Source organism: Sycon ciliatum, chromosome 1, assembly GCF_964019385.1.
Source record: "Sycon ciliatum chromosome 1, ocSycCili1.1, whole genome shotgun sequence".
Lineage (NCBI taxonomy): Eukaryota > Metazoa > Porifera > Calcarea > Leucosolenida > Sycettidae > Sycon > Sycon ciliatum.
The window spans coordinates 21,274,876-21,293,228 of record NC_088643.1 but is presented as its reverse complement, the minus strand read 5'-3'; the positions used below and the strand labels follow the sequence as shown (position 1 = coordinate 21,293,228).

General features: G+C 47.5%; 1 protein-coding gene across 3 annotated transcripts in view; it reads right to left on the bottom strand.

Annotated features, from left to right (window-relative positions):
* Nucleotides 1-493: 493 nt before the first annotated feature.
* LOC135817774 (CCR4-NOT transcription complex subunit 1-like) overlaps nt 494-18,353 on the bottom strand; it is a 46,167-nt gene continuing 28,307 nt past the window's right edge. For 2 of the 3 annotated variants that reach the window (XM_065331024.1, XM_065331018.1), the window contains exons 30-49: nt 17,998-18,078; nt 17,514-17,696; nt 16,986-17,134; nt 16,428-16,536; nt 15,874-15,969; nt 15,564-15,628; nt 14,532-14,862; nt 13,828-13,938; nt 12,415-12,543; nt 11,615-11,778; nt 10,606-10,720; nt 9,039-9,074; nt 8,439-8,540; nt 7,746-7,919; nt 7,251-7,334; nt 6,594-6,662; nt 5,864-6,050; nt 4,957-5,089; nt 2,854-2,988; nt 494-1,512 (exon numbers count right to left, since the gene is read on the bottom strand). In XM_065331024.1, the coding sequence (XP_065187096.1) occupies nt 1,440-1,512; nt 2,854-2,988; nt 4,957-5,089; nt 5,864-6,050; nt 6,594-6,662; nt 7,251-7,334; nt 7,746-7,919; nt 8,439-8,540; nt 9,039-9,074; nt 10,606-10,720; nt 11,615-11,778; nt 12,415-12,543; nt 13,828-13,938; nt 14,532-14,862; nt 15,564-15,628; nt 15,874-15,969; nt 16,428-16,536; nt 16,986-17,134; nt 17,514-17,696; nt 17,998-18,078 (2,526 nt within the window). In that variant the 3' untranslated portion in view covers nt 494-1,439. The remainder of the gene's footprint in view (nt 1,513-2,853; nt 2,989-4,956; nt 5,090-5,863; nt 6,051-6,593; nt 6,663-7,250; nt 7,335-7,745; nt 7,920-8,438; nt 8,541-9,038; nt 9,075-10,605; nt 10,721-11,614; nt 11,779-12,414; nt 12,544-13,827; nt 13,939-14,531; nt 14,863-15,563; nt 15,629-15,873; nt 15,970-16,427; nt 16,537-16,985; nt 17,135-17,513; nt 17,697-17,997; nt 18,079-18,353) is intronic. The other variant, XM_065331032.1, reaches the window with a different exon arrangement.

Here is an 18,353-nt window from a genome sequence, read left to right as displayed (position 1 = left end):
CTTGATAACGATTTACGTTATTCGTTTGTCAAAAAGTGTAATCGTTTCACCCCTAAGTAAAATACAATGCCCTGCTTGTACCCACATTGCTTCATGATCCATGCAGGGCTAGCCCCCCCCCCCCCCCCCCCCGGAAAGTCTAACGAGTCCCAAAGTCTAACGTTTAAATGCCCAATTGTTTTCGTTATTTGAAGAAACATTATCGTGAACCCGGTTGAGATGTCTGTGTAAAGATGCACATAGAGATGGGTGGCCAGGTACCCATCGTTTAACTTTCGGATCATGCCAAAATTACAAAAACGCTAAACTTTTTGGTCGTTACACTTTCCGGTTTTACAAGGCCAAGGGGCCCAGGGCGTAACCTTGGCAGCAGCACTGAGAGATCTCCCCACATCATGAATGGCTATACGCCCTGATCCGACGATCACGCATGCACATGCATACACACACACACACACACAGTCGGGCCAGTTTAGTTCAGCGTCCGCAAAGATTGTGCACAGCAAAGAGAGCTAGCTGACGTATCTGTACAACAACTCAAGTGCAAAAAAATCGACAGCAAAACATGATCTAGAATGTCAAAATGGTAAAGAGCAGAAAAAAGCGGAATGAAACCCAGCACCTACATGTGCAAGCAAATATGAACAAGGCAAGCACACAGCTTCCATTTACATGAGCAGCACCAGCTATGGATAGATCGTTTCATGAAGAAGGAAAACACCCGAAAAGGAGAGTACATGTGTATATGTCATGGTCTTCCCTCATAGCTAGTTGCATCAAATCATTCCATGTGTGGGCTCCGACATGTCGACCCAAAGAAAGTTATGGTAAAGTAAAAGTTGCGGCGCAACGCACGCCTAATGTTACATGTATTCGTCACTTTATTTGTGTGTCCTAAAGGCAAGTGAAGGGCAAGAACCGATAATAAAAAAAGAAGAAAAAAAGGAGGGGTGAGGACTCTGTACAACAAGAGAGTACGCTGTACAACAAGAGAGTATGGGCAGATGCTGTGCCTGCAACTAGCAATCTCAATATAATATATACACACTACAGCGGCACAGCACAGCACAGCACATCAGGCAGGCAGGCAGGCAGGCAGGCAGCGGCGGGACTAGACGCATAAACATTCTACAACAGGCTGGGGTTGACTGATGGCAGCAACCAGTCCAGCACGGGGTCCGGCACTATACAGAAGCATGCATTTCACACAGCGACGACGGGCTAAGGAAGAACAGTTGCCTTGGCATGGGATAAAAAAAGAAATACACAGCAGCATGTAGCGTAGCACACAAGAGAGAGAGAGAGGTAGACGACAAACACAAAGTAGCAGCACTGCTGTACTCTGATGAGGAGTAGAGATCCCCACTCCACGGCCAGTAACACGATGACATACGCAAGAACATCTCAAGCCTTGTTTTTCACAGCTGTTGCCGGCTTCATCAGTCATCTCCAAGGTCCTGGCCTGGCCTGGCCTTGGTTTGAGTACAGCTTCGTGCTACCGATTCAAATAACCTGTACAAACAACACAGCACATACAACGTCATAGAGTACAGAAGCGAGAGTGTGTGTGTGTGCGTGTGTGCGCGTGTGCGTGTGCGTGCGTGCGTGTGTGTGTGTGTGTGTGTGTGTGTGTGTGTGTGTGTGTGTGTGTGTGTGTGTGTGTGTGTGTGTGTGTGTGTGTGTGTGTGTGTGTGTGTGGTGTGTCCCGTATGGTGCAGTGGTATGTGCAGCGATTTCCAATCGATAGGTTGCGGGTTCGATTCCCGACGATTATGGTCACACACGTCTTTCTTCTCTTTCTCAGACTCTTCCTGACTTTTCTTTCATTCTCCTGGGTGGTTACCAACAGCCAGTGCATGCCGGAGTATGTGGTGTGATGTGTGTGCGGGAAAAAAAATGAAAAGACCAAAAATAGGGATTCACTGGCCAGAAAAAGTCACTTCAAAATAGCTGTATGGTGTAGACCAGGCTGAATAGTGACGGTCAATTCTTCAGCCTTGCAAGCTGTTGAATGGTGCAATCCCAGCACAAGTTGTTATGGCTTCTGCCGTAGCATTGCTATCATCGCCTCCGGCGATGGGCGTCAAAGGTCAAAGGTGTGTGCATGTGTGTGTGTGTGCGTGTGTGCATGTGAGCACGCGTGCATGAAAAGGAGAAAAGGCGAGATGGGACAGATTGGTTAGTGTCAATACACCGAGCACTGGTAGCTACAACGCAACATTTACACATTCGCAGGCTGGCCAGCTAGAAAATGTCCTTGGTATATTCAGGGTTCTAGCCAAAGGGGGGGTAGGGGGGGGGGGGCAGTGCCCCCCGACTCCCTTTGCGCACCCCTCTGTGAAATAGTGCCGCCCCCCCTACTCATTTTCCGATTTTTGTGTTTTTTTCACGCCATTCAACGAAAATACAGTCGATAGTCACTACTAGAGGGTTCATAAAGGCACATTTGTGAGGGGTGAAGTCGGGGTTCACCTTGTAAGTTGTATGTTACATTTTGCATGGCAAGACAATTTTGGACAATGGAAAAAATGGGTCATGAGGTAACTTTTTCCCATGCCCGCCCCCTACTATATTGACCTGGCTGGAACACTGTTCAGGCATGCACATGCAGAGATGAGTGAGGGAGCCAGACAGTAAAACAAGTGCATATGTGCCAGCAGGATAAATTTCACAAGTATTCCCTATCAACACAGAGCAGCAAACATGGGAGGGTGGGCTAGTCCCGAACCAGTCAACATTGGCTACTGTGCATGTTCCACCACACAGCCAGCGAAGAGAGAAGCCACACGAGACTCTTTTCTTGACTTCAGCTGATCGCGTGGCGGCAGCAGCGGCGGCAGCACAGGTACTTACTTAGCGATCTCCGGCGCACAGTGTACAAACTGATGGTTCCAGAATGAGTACTGGGGATTCTTGATGAGCTCTATGAATGTGATCAGCAGGCCCCAGGGATGTGGTCGGTTCACAATCAATCTTTCCAACAGAACACTGCATGCAGAACAAAAAAAGACAAGAGAAAAAATATAGATGGGTGGATGAATGGGTGGCTTGATAGATTTTATTTTATTCCCGTAGCTATGCAGAAGACGTTACTTCAGTAACGTCTGGCGCTAGCCAGGGTCCACACAGCTTTAATTTGGTGTTTGTTTGTTTGTTTGTTTATTTGTTTGTTTGTTTGTTTGTTTGTTTGTGTCACGCCTGGCGCTATCCCGTATCTGTCCCGTACTGTACCGTACTAGAAAAGACAGCTGGCCCCGATATTTTTGTTTGTTTGTGCCATCGAAATGCCTGGCGCTATCCCGTACCTGTCCCGTACCATCAAGGGTACGGTGCCAACAAGAGAATGAGTATACAGTCAACTTCGCCAATAACGACATTCGGCGGGGCATCAGAAAAGTGTCCTTATTCGCGAAGTGTCCTTATAACCGAAGTCCCATTTGAATGTATGGGAACCCATATTTTGTATAGTATGATATGCATATCAAAATCAAGCTCTTTTCTTGCTCTATGTCAATGTGTACTTTATTTTCATATTGCAGTTGAAAGGAACTAAAAATTCAATGTGCAAGGGAAATCAATTGAAAAATATGCCTTTTTGAGCCATCTACAGGGCTAGAGATATGTACATGTATGATGATTACTGTACAATCATGTACAACTACATGTACATTGTATACATAATTATAGGTGTGCTGGTAAATCCAACAATTTTGAAGCCAACATAAAAAAAGGAAGAAAAGCCCCCCCCCCCTTGGCTGCATTTTCTGGCATGTGTGCAATAAAATTAATATCCATCACCAGTGCAGTGCACCATAGGTTCTGGTACTTCTGCATGACAGGTACATGTACTTGACTGACAGGTACTTGAAATAGCTGTCAAAAGCCCAGAAAGTCGTTATTCAAGCAGTGAATATGACCACGGGGCACTAAAAGCATGTCGCTATACGCGAATTGTCGTTATTCAGATAGTCGTTATATCCGAAGTTAAATGTATACAGTTAGATGGGACTTTGCTCTGGGCATGGAAATTCGGTCGTTATTCGCGAATTGTCGTTATATCCGCAGTCGTTATTAGCGAAGTTGACTGTATATGCGAAGTGTATCGGGGGAATGCATTCAGTGCAGTAACATTTTGTGTGGATTTGTGTGCGAGGCCGAGATCCCACTAGCAGGCTGGCTGGGCCGCCTGTCGATCAGCCCGGGAATCGCATGTAGGCCGATAGCATAATAATTATAACGTATATACAGTCATGTAGATGTATAGCAGGGAGTCATAATTATTATGTAAACGACTCCCTGCTGTATGGAAAGAAATACGAAGTAGGGAGACGAGTAAATACAATCAGAATGGATGTTAGTTGCCGTCAGTATAATAAGAAGAAGAAGAAGAAGAACGCCCGTGATCGGCAGAGTCAGCGCCGGTCCCAGGAAACGTCAGGACAGACATCCCGTCGACTCCAGAACGCCCGTGATCGGCAGAGTCAGCGCCGGTTCCATAGCTATGCAGAAGACGTTACTTCAGTATCTCATTAAAACGTTTTTGCAATACAATGATGTAGCTAATCAAAGGAAAAAGCATTTCCATCAGTTCTACCAACATGCACGATGAGCTAGGCAACAAAGCATAGCGCAGGGCCCTGAGCTTCCAAGCTCTCTCGTTTGAATGCACAGGTTCGTGTACAGGGCAGGTCAAGAACCGCCTTTCAGCTTCCGTGGAGAGAGAGAGAGAGAGAGAGAGAGAGAGAGAGAGAGAGAGAGAGAGAGAGAGAGAGAGAGAGAGAGAGACACACACACACACACACAGAGGGAAAGAGACAGAGAAAGAGAAAGAAGAAGAAGAAGAGAAAGAGAGAAAGAGAGATAGAGACTACTGAAGTATTATAATGAGTATTACTAGATAGATAGAGAGAGGACATTGCAGAAGAATCATTCAGCCCTGAGGTTTCATCCACTCACCGCGTGATTTGTTCCTGCACAGCCTCACAGCTTGCCTCGTGGAACAGGTGCAACAGAACACAGCTGAAGTAGTGTGTGTGGCAGTTTGGATACCGCAGCTGGTTGGCAACACTGTTCAAAAACAGATAGCGTCCTAGACAGACGGCGCACACATCGACGGTCGCAGCAAACCAAACACACACACACACACACACACACAAACACACACACACACACACACACACAAACACACACACACACACCTCAGACATGCCCATCGCGGAAGCGATGATAGCGAACAGCTATGTTAGACATAGCAACTTGTGCTGGGATTACACCATTCAACAGCTTGCAAGGCTGATGAATTGACCGCCACTATTTTCTAGCCTGGTATCCACCACACAGCTGATTGAAGTGGCTTTTTCTGGCCAGTGAATCCCTATTTTTCATTTTCCATTTTTTTAAACACACACACAGAGTGTCAGCACATGGCACAGTGAATAGACACTGTATGAGTATTGTGCATCTGAGCTTGTAGCACTACTACCGGTAGTACAGTACGGAGCATCCGAAGTAAAATGAAACCAACTGACCAACCAATTCTCTCACCCACCCACCCACCCACCCACCCACGCATGTTTTTATGTGGAGCTTGCAGCATATGCTCGATGGTCAGCTGAGTACGGATGGCCTGCACAACATGCAATGCGTGTACACAGTATGTGCCGTACAACCTACTTAAAAGTACAGACAGGACACCGCCTCCACAACACGACCATGAAAGGACGATTTGGTGGAGCGCTCTTGCGGTACTTTACGGTACATGAAAACTCAGGCACATCAACTTGCATGCTAACTAGCGAGTATAAGTCACCATCTCCACCAGAAGTAGAAAGAAAGCCAAGGGCCATGATCTCAGCAGCCCTACCTTCCGTGTCCAGGTGAGTTATAAGGTGCTGGAATATAGTCATATGCGGACAGTTAGACACGGTCGATGTGGTAACCGGACTGCCCTTGGCCAAGATTCCAGACACAGCTTGAGTGCCAATGAAGAGGACTACAGCATTCAGCAGAGGCACATTGTAGCGCATGCCGATTTCATCAGGCAGTGGTTGCTGCAGGTCACAAACACACACAAAGCAGGAGGCAGTGTCTGGTTAACGGCATAATTCTACACACAACGCACACACCGGAAAAGGCGGGTCATGTTCATTGACACAACTGCAATTCTGCAAGCATACACACGAGCATACAGGTACATGGCACTAAACACGGTACCAATGTCGCATACAATGCATTTGTTTCGAATAGGCCAATTTCTTATGCTTCTCAAAACAGGAAATACTGGGAAGTATTTTAGTACATCAACAAACAAAGCTGTGAAAGCCACAACGCGGTGGAGTAAGCCACATGGGCTGGGGTGTAGCCGGTGCCACACAGACACGCGGTGCTGTTGCCAGCTAGCAAACCGCGTGGAGATAAAAAAAAAAAAAACTCTAGTTAGACCTACATGGGAAGCAGACAAGACAGACTTCACACTTTTGTTGGAAGTTCGTTCCCATTTCCCCAACCATGTGGTGTAGTCTGCTTACAGCACACTGTCAACATAACCCTCTCACAACACCGCACTACAGGCACACGGTAGTTATCACACTGACCTGTAAAATATTGACAAGCTCGTTATTGAAGTTGCTCGGAGAGCTTGTCTTCAAGTATGTTTCCAAGCCCTGCAGTGAGAGTGATAGTGAGCGAAGGAGTAAACACAGTAGAGAAGAGAGAGAGAAGAGAAGAGAGAGAGAGAGAGAGAGAGAGAGAGAGGCGGAAAGAAATGGTACAGATGGACTGAAGAGACATGACATTGTATATCGATCGAAACAGAGAATTTGAAACGTGAATTCATACAAGCCAGGGCCAGCATACCCAAATTCTAAAGCCTGCCATCTACCAACAATCCCCCATCGGGACCATGATTGACAAGTACACAATAAAACAAATACGGCAATAGGGGAAAGCTGCACGAAACTAGATGTTGACTAGGCACTCTTGCTGTGAGGATTGCGGGACAGCACATTACACTGTATCTACAGTTGTTTGCACAGATTGACGATACTATACAGTGAGACCTGGCTAAGACGGTGACCGCTCAAGGGACCTTCAAAATGCGGTCTCTGTTACCAGGTGGTCTCCTTATCCAGGGTCGTTTGACTGGAAATAGCATCCCTTGGTCCTGGTTACAGTGGTCCTCTGGGGCAGGTGGTCGCCTTATCCGAGTGGTCGCCTTGGCAGGTTTTACTGTATATTAAACATAAACTTACTGCTTTCAATGCCGGCGGGTGGAGAGCAGCAGTGAAGTTGGTGAGCAGGCGTGGCAACTGTGTAATGTCGGCCAGCTGATCGACCTACACCGGGAGAGACCACGCACAGACACATCATGGCATGAATTAGAACACACACACTTCACACACGACACTGTACTGTACTGTTGCAGAACACACCTTACGCCAGTCCACCTATTTCATACTTCCATGAAAGAAAAAAGGGAATGTGACAGGAGGGGGGAGATGCATATGCAGTACCGTATTGGGGTTTTAATCGCCATTTAACCGGGAAATCGAGGCCCCAAATACGGGGGCACTTATAATCAGGATCGACTCATAACTGGTAAATATACGGTATGCCACAAAGCACCACGATTCAATATGCAATGTAAGTCACCATACAAGCATACACGATGGACTACTTGCCCGTAAGCCCACATCGGCTTGGCAAGAAACAACAGGTTTTAAAAGCACAGCGCCAGAACGGCTGACCTTCAAGTTCGGCGTGAACGGGTCAGGCAGACGCATGTTGCGTGGGAAAGCGCTCAGTATGAGGTTTCGCATTTGGATGCAGTTGGGTGGCACCACGTCACAGAAAACGAAGTGGTAGTCACAGAGAAACTCCGGGAAATCATGTAGCAGTACAAGCAGAACTCGGAGCAGACCCTAGTGACGACACAAGCAGAGAAGCAACGGTTCAAAGAGGAGCATAGCATACCAGCACAGACAAAAACCAAGCAAAAATGCAATGTACATGTCACTCATACCTCGGTTATCCGGACACCGAAGTTACAGGCAATTCGCTCTACCGGGCAACCTTTGGGCGAGTTTGAATGGATATATTACTACTCAATGTCACGCGACAGCGTAATAGGTAAATGATATTTCGAAAAGCGATCCTGTCAGCTTTTCTATTATTGTGGTCACGATGTATATTGCAGACTTATCATCCAGGTGTACCCATTGATCTGGAGTTAGCATTGTGCTGCTGGCTCAGACACACCGCAATGAGTAGTATCAGTGCACATCAATGGTACATCTCACAACATTATACGGTATACGTGCTTATCCGCATCTCACACACAACGGATACAGAACTAGCAAGCGAGTTCACAGCACTTGCGTATTTAGGAGCATCATTGAGAACACATGCGGCAGCCAGTTGACCAGGTAACCTTGCCTCACCTTGTACAGCTGCTGAAGAGGCTTGGGTAGCTCTGCGTTGCGCAGAAATGGTGCCATGAACTTCATCATGTCCAGCAGCAGCTGCTGGAATAGTGGCCAGCCCTGTCAAGTAGAAGAAAAGAACACAACCCAAGACTTGAGTACCACGGGAAAGAGACAACTCCTTTCAAACTTCTGAATTTTATTATTATTTTTATTTCAATCTGTTGATTAGAGCAGGTCGGGACTTTACGCGCGCACACACACACGCACGCACGCACGCACACACACACACCAATCATAAATAATCACTCACACCATAGGAAATTCAGGACATGCCTCCACAATGGTTTATCTTCATGAAATTATAATATATCAGTGAAGCTCCTTGTAATTAATGATCATCAAAAGGCTGACCATCCACGGTTGTCCAGCAGCGGCCATCTATCAAAATGGCGGCGAATTCACTGGCAAATTGCAAATTTACACGTTACACGTAGGAAAGGGTTTGCTCCCCACACTGGAGCTCGTTACACGCTTGATATATGCATGAACTTGGTGTGGCGTCAGGTGGATCGTTTCCAATCAACTTAGAATCAAGTGCATGTAGGTTTCTGGTACCTTGCGGTCGAGTCTTGGCACTTCGCGAGGATCAAGCTAGGTCGAAGGAACATGAATAAATAAGAGAAGGAGAACTTAGAGCCGGAGAGTCACTGATCATTGACATGGATATGCAGTAGCGGTAAGCTAGCCTAAAGAGAAGGGTCGTGATGGCTGCCATTTTCTTCCATGCATTAGCTGTGGCGACGGAGTGGCCTGGACCTGGGCAGCGTTCTTTCAGGTGCTGCGTGCCAGCTAGCAAGCCAAGGCCAACACGGAATCGGGTCACAATGTGCACTTATGCTTCAAGTGCTTCAGGCTCCACGCGACATGGCACCATATCACGGTAGCAGCCAGCCCAGCACACCGTGACCAATGCATGTCACTCACATTACGCCAGGGTACACAGCACGAACAGTTTCAGCCACAAGGTTTAGTAAATTCACACAAACAAACATAGACACACAGACACACACATACATACACATACATGACACACACACACACACACACACACACACACACACACACACACACACACACACACACACACACACACACACACACACTAACACTAACACACACACCGCCACCGCCACCACGCGCGCGCGCACGCACGCACACACACACACACACACACAAACATAGGGGTATGCAGGATTGGTATAAGCCTTTTGCGCGTTGTACAGATGTACGAAGTTCAGTACTAGGGCGTAGGTGTGTACAGAACCGATTGGGTGATCATTGTGTGCTATGCATGCGCATTTGACTAATTTTAGCCTCATAATTAATGGCAAACAATCCCTATTCCAGTTTCTTCACTTTGGTTAGAACTAATGACTAGCTAGATCTTTGTCAGAAAAGGTTTTCGTTTGAAATGCCTTCAGGGCCCATTTCTTAGGGAGCTTCTCATAAGTTCGCACTTTTTTTGTAAACGTAACGCATTTCGAATAGACTTTACCCCCCTACCTCCCCCCTCTATTTGAAATTTTTATCGCACATTTTCCGTGTGGTCCATGCACATGACTTGTATGCCCATGGTATGCACATGAATGTCAACATGGTCAAAGTGAATGGCATACAGTACTGCATTTACTGAGCACAAGAACAATGAATGACATGTACACGCACATCAACAGAGTTCCTCCACAAGGACTGTGTACTGTAAAAGCTGGCCAGGTACACAGTTTGATGATGCTGATGTGACACTTGACACCTCTGAGTAGCCTGTATGTACATGTATGCAAGGCTGATCTCCAAACACAGCCACATAGATCTACACCTAAACACGCTCATTTGCTGAAGCGATCTAGCACATGCACTGCATGCACAGTATGTACAAATCCAGAAAATGTGCGAACTGTCATTTTTCTATTCGAAAAGGCCGTTAACCCCCTACCCCCGTTTCGAAATGCGTTACGTTTAGAAAAAAAATGCGAACTTATGAGATGCTCCCTTAGTGGAAATAGCAGAAAACACAATAGGGTCCTGCACATTCAACACCCATTAGGTTCTACAGGATTCTACGGGATTTCGTGCATCTGTACAACGCGCAAAAGGCTTATACCTGGAAGCCTTTAAAGCTTACCTTTTGATTCTGTGCGCCAAGTAGTTTGGTCAACATCACACGATGACTAATCAGTTCCAGCCAGCCATAGGCGAAGCCTGGTACACGCTGTGGCCGAATATGGTGGAACACAACACTGCAGCACAACAGCAGATGATCAGCGGCAGCAGTGGCAATGTACACACACACACACACACACACACACACACACACACACACACACACACACACACACACACACACACACACACACACACACACACACACACACACACACACACACACACACACACACACACACACACACACACACACACACACACACACACACACACACACACACACACACACACACACACACACACACACACACACACACACACACACACACACACACACACACACACACACACACACACACACACACACACACACACACACACACACACACACACACACACACACACACACACACACACACACACACACACACACACACACACACACACACACACACACACACACACACACACACACACACACACACACACACACAGAATTAGCTACGACTAAACACAAGCACGGAGTGCGACGAAGCGCATGGCACCTGTGCGAGTGTGAGTTCATCTCTACCCCACTGTACCATGCCATTACGATGTCAGCCATGGAAAGACGGCAAGACCACACTATCACAGCGGGACCAAATACGGCATGATTGAACCTGCTATTTTAACATTCCAAGTTTAGAACTATAGTATTTGAATTGTAGCCGAGAGACCGGTTTGGGCAGTGAAGTATGATTGTGTGAGAGCATTCCAAGTCTTCTTCAAAAATGACATCAGTTCACAGGGCCTGAGGGGGACTACATGACATGGCCTGTCCGAACCCTGTGAAGATGGCCCTGCACAGTATGTATAATCGTCACTCTAGTGTGCTGGGAAAGGAAAGAGGTGTCAAATCGGAAGCAGGACATCACCAGACACGAGAGGAAGCACACAGCAGACACAGGTGATCAGTCCCAGTTGCTTACCAGAACGTCTGCATTACGGCAAACGAAATGTTCTCCATTAACAAGCCGCTCATACTGAGTTCCAGGAGCAGCATGCTGTAGAAGCGATGGTAAGGCAGCTGGTGAAACTCAGTAGAGCGAGTGTCATGGTCTTTCAGCAGGACAAACGCAACCGTCTGCAGAATCTAAATACAACAGAACATGGGCACATGCATGCATGCATGCACAAACACACGCACGTGCGCGCACACACGCGCGCGCGCGCACACACACACACACACGCACACACACACACACACACACACACACACACACACACACACACACACACACACACACACACCTCAGACCTCAGACATGCCCATCGCGGAAGCGATGATAGCGAACAGCCATGTTAGACATAGCAACTTGTGCTGGGATTACACACACACACACACACACACACACACACACACACACACACACGCACACGCACACGCACACACACACGCACGCACACGCACATGTGCACAGAGTGTCAACATAAACACATACATGTACGAGGTGGGCTGGATGCACACAAGCGTGGATACATTCCGGGCAAGGTGCAGAGACACGGTACACCTACTAGGCACAGCTAGCATGCCATTTAAGCCAGTGCAAAGAAAGCACCATGAAGCAGCAGATCGTATCACCGTAGCAGGCAACCTAGCACACAGTGACCAATGCATGACAATCACAGTACACCAGGGTGCATAGCACGGATAGTTTCTACCACAGGTTCATGCACGCACGCACGCACACAAAAAAAACAAGGAGATATGCAGGATTAGTCTTTGTACCTTCGATAGAAGACCCATGCGGCCGGAAATGTTGGCTGCGTCTCCAGCATGCCTCACGAAGACTATCGCCAGCTTGACAAATGCATCCATTGTGTGGTAACACTTGGCGCGAGACAGCAAGCTTGCTTGCTGCACACCGCACACCACACAAACAGCACACACACAGCAGACAGTGAATTATCAGTACTGGTTTACTACAGGAAAACAGCTACAGCCACAAACAGTACATGTATACTGTAAGGGGTCGTCCGCAATTATCGAAAGTTTTTTCCAATCCGTAGTAGCTTCGAAAGTGGGTGGGTGGGTCAAGGCCAGTTACGGATTGAAAAACTTCCGAAATGACACGTGCGCGTGCCACGTGCGCGTGCCACGTGTACGTCTACGTGTAGCCCCTGTTTTCCACGCGCGGCTGCGCGCGAACTGTCTACTACAAATATTTTTGTAGTTCTGGCAGTTTCTGTGCCCCCGCGCGCGCTTCCTTGGCTGCTCCTGGGCCGGGGATCATAAAGTTCGGCGCATTCGACGGCGAGTCGACACCTTCTATTTTTTGAGTTTCACTGTCTCCTTCGTCCAGAGTACCGTCTTCCATGCACTCCTTTGAAGTCCTTCCGTCTAGCGCTGGCGCTGACGACTGTTATTGACTATGTCCAGACAGGCGACGTTGTTTGGAAAGGCGGTGAAGAAGCAGCCCTTTTTCAAAACCGCTGGTGACTCTGATTATTACAGAACAATAAATTGCTTGTGGCAGTTGTCCAAGACGACGAACAAGGATGGACCAGCACTGATTGAGTTTGTTCCATATGTGTTGCGTTGTGTGTCCATCAATAATATTTTATTACGGACTGGGGGGGTGGGTGGGTGGGTGAGGAAAAATTTGAAGCTACTACGGATTGGAAAAAACTTTCGATAATTGCGGACGACCCCTAAGCTGCCTTGTGTTTGTGATTATTAGTATTGGATATTCTGGTAAGATGAGCATGGCAAGAGTATTAGGCCAGCCTGGAATCCAACTTCAACTGTCAGTGTATGTGTGTTGACTCAATGCTCCGCAAACATTTGCCATCGTAAATTAGCTGGTAGGGGGAAATCGCGAAAACCTTTAATACGAGGTGCATATCGGGCGGTATATAGTACTGGGGAGACTCGTTATCTTTGCGCTGGCTCCGTTGACGTTATTTCGGCGGTGACGAGGAAGGATAGTTATAACAATGAACACAGCATTGATGGAGTCTATCAGAACTAGCACTAAGCTACATGTACATGTACATGCCCATAGTACATGTACCGGTAACTGAATACAACACAGTACAGTGGAGCTACACCGTTCTCGCCTAATGTCTTCTGGGTCTTTGAGGATTTCTCTACATCACCATTGGGCTAGTCTTTGCTTTACCATTTTGCTGATATACTTACTCCAGCGTCACCTTGCAGGTTTCGGTAGCACAGTTCAACGCACAGCTCGGTGCTGATGCGGAAGAAGCGTGTGATCGTGTCATCATTCTTCAGCATGTTGGCAGTGCGCAGCTGCAATCGTTACACACACACACGCGCGCGCGCGCACACGCACACACACACACACACACACACGCGCGCACACACGCACACACACACACGCACACACACGCACGCGCACGCACACACACGCACACACGCACGCACACACAAGCAAGAAACCGATCAAACACGATGCAACAAACGGAGCAAGATGTTCATTAACCAAGCACAACTACATCACTGGCTAGGATAATAATTATATCCTTTGCCATCTCATTAGAATGATTTCCGGAAAATTGAAACCGACATGCAACACCAACTTGCATGTAAGTAATAAACATTTAGGAAACTTCAATTCTCAACTCCAAACTCCAAAAAAACGGTCTCTTCACTGCGATTCTAATTCAAATTTACACTACACCAAATTTTCGGGCCTGGCCCATCATAAGGGTATTTGAAGAGACCGTTTTTTTGGAGTTTGAGAAGTGAAGTTTCCTAAACGTGTAAGTGGCTGCATGCGTGGGAGTTTGCAGACAATTAAGTAAGTAATAAAGACACAATAAAAGAAAATCATTAGTTCGACGGAGATCAAATGTCAGTAGCAGAGTGTAAATGGTTCTTACCCGAGTGAGGTATGCTTCGTGCATCCGGTCCAGATCCTTGATAGGGTAGTTCACCTGGTGGTGCAGGCGAACCCACTCAGTCAGCAAGTATTCCACCTTGTCGGACATGCCGTGCGGGTCTTCGTTCTTGTGCAGGCCAGGATCGGAGGTGTCCAGACCAGAGCCGCTGGCAACGCTCGACGGCTTGTCCAGGATCACCTGTTCGCCCGGCACAGTCAGACTTCCCGACATGCCGTCGTCACTGTCCACTACATTGCCGCCGCCGGCCATGGCTGGTGGTGCCGGCAGAACTGTTAGAAGCGAACGGATGTGAGAGACAACCTGGGGCATGCTGCAACATGGCACATGTCAACAATCAACAGAAAAGCCGCAAATCGGTCAAGTATAGACTAATAGAGGAGCCATGTGAGCAAAGCTGTATCAAGAGTACAGATTTCTCAAGAATGTGCATGTCCACATAGACGTCCGTCACAACTAGTAACGAGACAGGGGCATCAGAAGGTATTTAGGGTGCTGCAGTCAGTCACCTAAAGTACAAATTTACTCGTGGGGTCAAGTTGGCTCTTCTGAAAAATTTCGAAATTTCAAACGCAAATCAACGCTTTTTATTGATTCATGGGGCACCTGGAACAAAGAGTGGTACGGTCAATACCATAGCGACCGTAGCGTGTACAACGCCCCTGCAAGATGAGATGCATCTGACAGCACACGCACGCACAGCACTGCATTGCCCATGGTCAACCTCGCATCTCCAACCGGCAAGTGCACACTCTGGGCAGATCTGTACTGCTGGCTGTGCCAATAAGCATAACAGAAACGAGAGCGCTTGCTCAAGCAAAACCATCCCCAGGAACTACACAGCATCACCACCACACGGATACTATTTAAATGCATCAGTTGAGCAGCTGAGGCGGAAACCTACATTACTGGTAAGTATACTCAACTGTTGTGAGGAAATGAGCTCACAACAAAAGAGTGCTACTAAAATGACAAGAATTAGGAAATCCACAGAAGAATGACAGGCCTCCCTACCTGCCTTCGGTCGACTGACGGTTTGCCACCTGTATCAGGGCATCTGTCATGTGACCAACTTCACTCTTGAGAAGGACAAACACATACACGTACACACGTACACACCACACGTACACACGCACAGACACACCGACACAGACAGACAGACACACACACACACAGACACACACACATACATTACAGAGAGTGCCTAGGGTGTGCATCTCACTTGCTCCAGGCTGATCTAATCACACTGTAACGTTATACTGAGACCTGTCCAGCTTTGTTGGCTTGAATGAACTTCAGTCAGCGTTGGATAACTATCACTTACCTCAGTCAATGGGTTTTCTCCCTTGTTGTCGACGAAAAATGTCTTGATGTACTGGATTGCAAACACAATAGCTGGGTAGTTGCCATTGTCAATATTCTGGTGAAGGGGACATACAAGAGGAACAGGTTGAAAAGCAACATTGCAAAAAACCGCAGCCAAAGTGCTCACACAAACACGTGCATGCGCATACAGGCATATAGGAAGACAAGCAAGCACACAATCATGTGCAGCATGACCGGTACACACACAACAAAACACACAGACTCCAGGGCAGTGGCAAACAATAGTGATCGCTCCAAGCATTCTCTCCACAGGCAGACCCTCTACGCAATGCTGAAGAAAATAGCCAACTGTAAATATGCAAATTTCGGCGCTGCAAAATTTCGGCATTCCACGATTTTTCGACATTTCGACAGCGTTTTATTTTCGGCATGGGGTAAGGTCAGTTCCACCAAAGCCGATGTGAAACAAATCATCAGCGTTTTAATTTAGGCGTTTTGGGCAGGCGCCGAAGTTAAATAGCTGTCGAGATTTTGTATATTGACAGTACTAACCTTTGCCACGAACATATCGAGTTCAGATGGAATCAGTAGCTGGCTGCGGATGAGCACGGTGACTGATTCAACTGAATACCTGATTTCATCTCGTGCTTCGTGCCAAATTCTGGATATAATTATATAAAACACAAGTGGGGCAGCAAAACACGTACACAAAGTCACGTATAGAGTCTGGCCCCAGCACACAGCTGTACATTGGAAACCCAACAGCTCAGGAATCCGGGCCAATCAGAGTAGCTTGAGTAGAGACGAAGAGTGCTCCATGCACCAGGCTACAGAGCCAGGTCAACGCTGTGTCTGATGATCGCTCAGTGCGTGGGACTTGAAGGTACATGTGCAGCGGACAAACAGCTTCTCATATACGAGTCGTGCGCATGAAGAAGTCAACCAGAGTGTAGCGTATGCATTGATACAGAAACAGAGGATACACAAGTGTATTGCACAAAACACGCAACATACGTAAACTCATGAAACCACAACCATCTCGTCGGAATACCATTCTGAGTGAGTCATTAAAACAAGAATTCATTGACTAAGCCTCTATGGCTCGCTGACCGTGTTGTGTTCTTCATCGTCCACTGCTGACCGAATGCACGCAGGTCTGCAAGCGCGCGCAGGACTGCAAGATGGCCATCCCTGAAGTGGCCAATGAGCTCGCGATCACGCGGCATCTGGTGCATGCCTTCCAGGAACCCGTCAACGGCCTAGCACGTACACAGAACATACAAGGAGCACACAGACTTTGGTGAATCACCAAATCAATGATACCCATATGATGCCATTCCTTCAAAGAGCAAGTGCCCACTGCGTTCATAAAGAAAGTTCCATTAACACTGACGCATTTGAGCATCTGTCTGGGACAGTGATCCAATGACAAATCTCACAACATGACCCTGTAGTTATTCTCTTGAAGAGTACACGCAGTCAAATGCGGAAAATCGCATTTACAAGCACGGCATGCATTCCCAATAGTGAGGGTAAGGGCGTGTGGAATAAAGGCCAGTGGTCTGCACCCACCCATGCACACCCACCCATGCAGTGTCATGCCTGTGCAGGGCACCAGGCGACCAATGCAACACCCACCTTCTGCAGGAGCAGCAGAGCTCCAGTGCTGTCATGGTTGTTCGCAATCTGGCGTGCGGTGCTCGCAAGCGAGCTCAGCAAGTTGATGTAGGGCATATGGTGGTTCTGTGTGCTGTGTAGCACACGCACATGGTTCTCCACTTCTGCGGCACATTTCTCCATCAGCTGAGTAAATTCATTGAACTACATACAAAACAGAATAATGAAAAGAAACAAAGACTTGAGTACCGGTAGAGCACTGTAAAGAATACGACACGGCCATTTTATATATTTTTATTGTTTTTTTACTAGAGCCACGTAAACCCGTCATGTGTGAGCCATGAATAAGGGGAGTGGTGGCGTGGTCTGGGATGCTCTGCCGACCTTGGGTATCGACTTCATCACAACCAGGCGCGCCATGGTCACGTAATTAGTGCCACGGAAAGCCAGTAGATTTCACCTTATAATAGGCAACATGACACACTGAAACACCACGACCACTTACACTTTCCGATGGCAAGAAGCCAGGAAGGCATCGAGCAAACTCATCATAGACGGCAAGCTGATTTGGATCCGTTCCGCCAATCTAAAAAGAAGAGAAGGAAACAGTCGTTTTCACATACCACCAGAAATGTGTGCACTGGTGTGCAGCAATGCCACATAGGTAGAACAAAAAAAAGATTATCCACACACACACACACGCGCGTGCACGCTTGCACACACACGCTTGCACACACACGCTTGCACACACACGCTTGCACACACACGCTTGCACACACACGCTTGCACACACACACACACACACACACACACACACACACACACACACACACACACACACACACACACACACACACACAC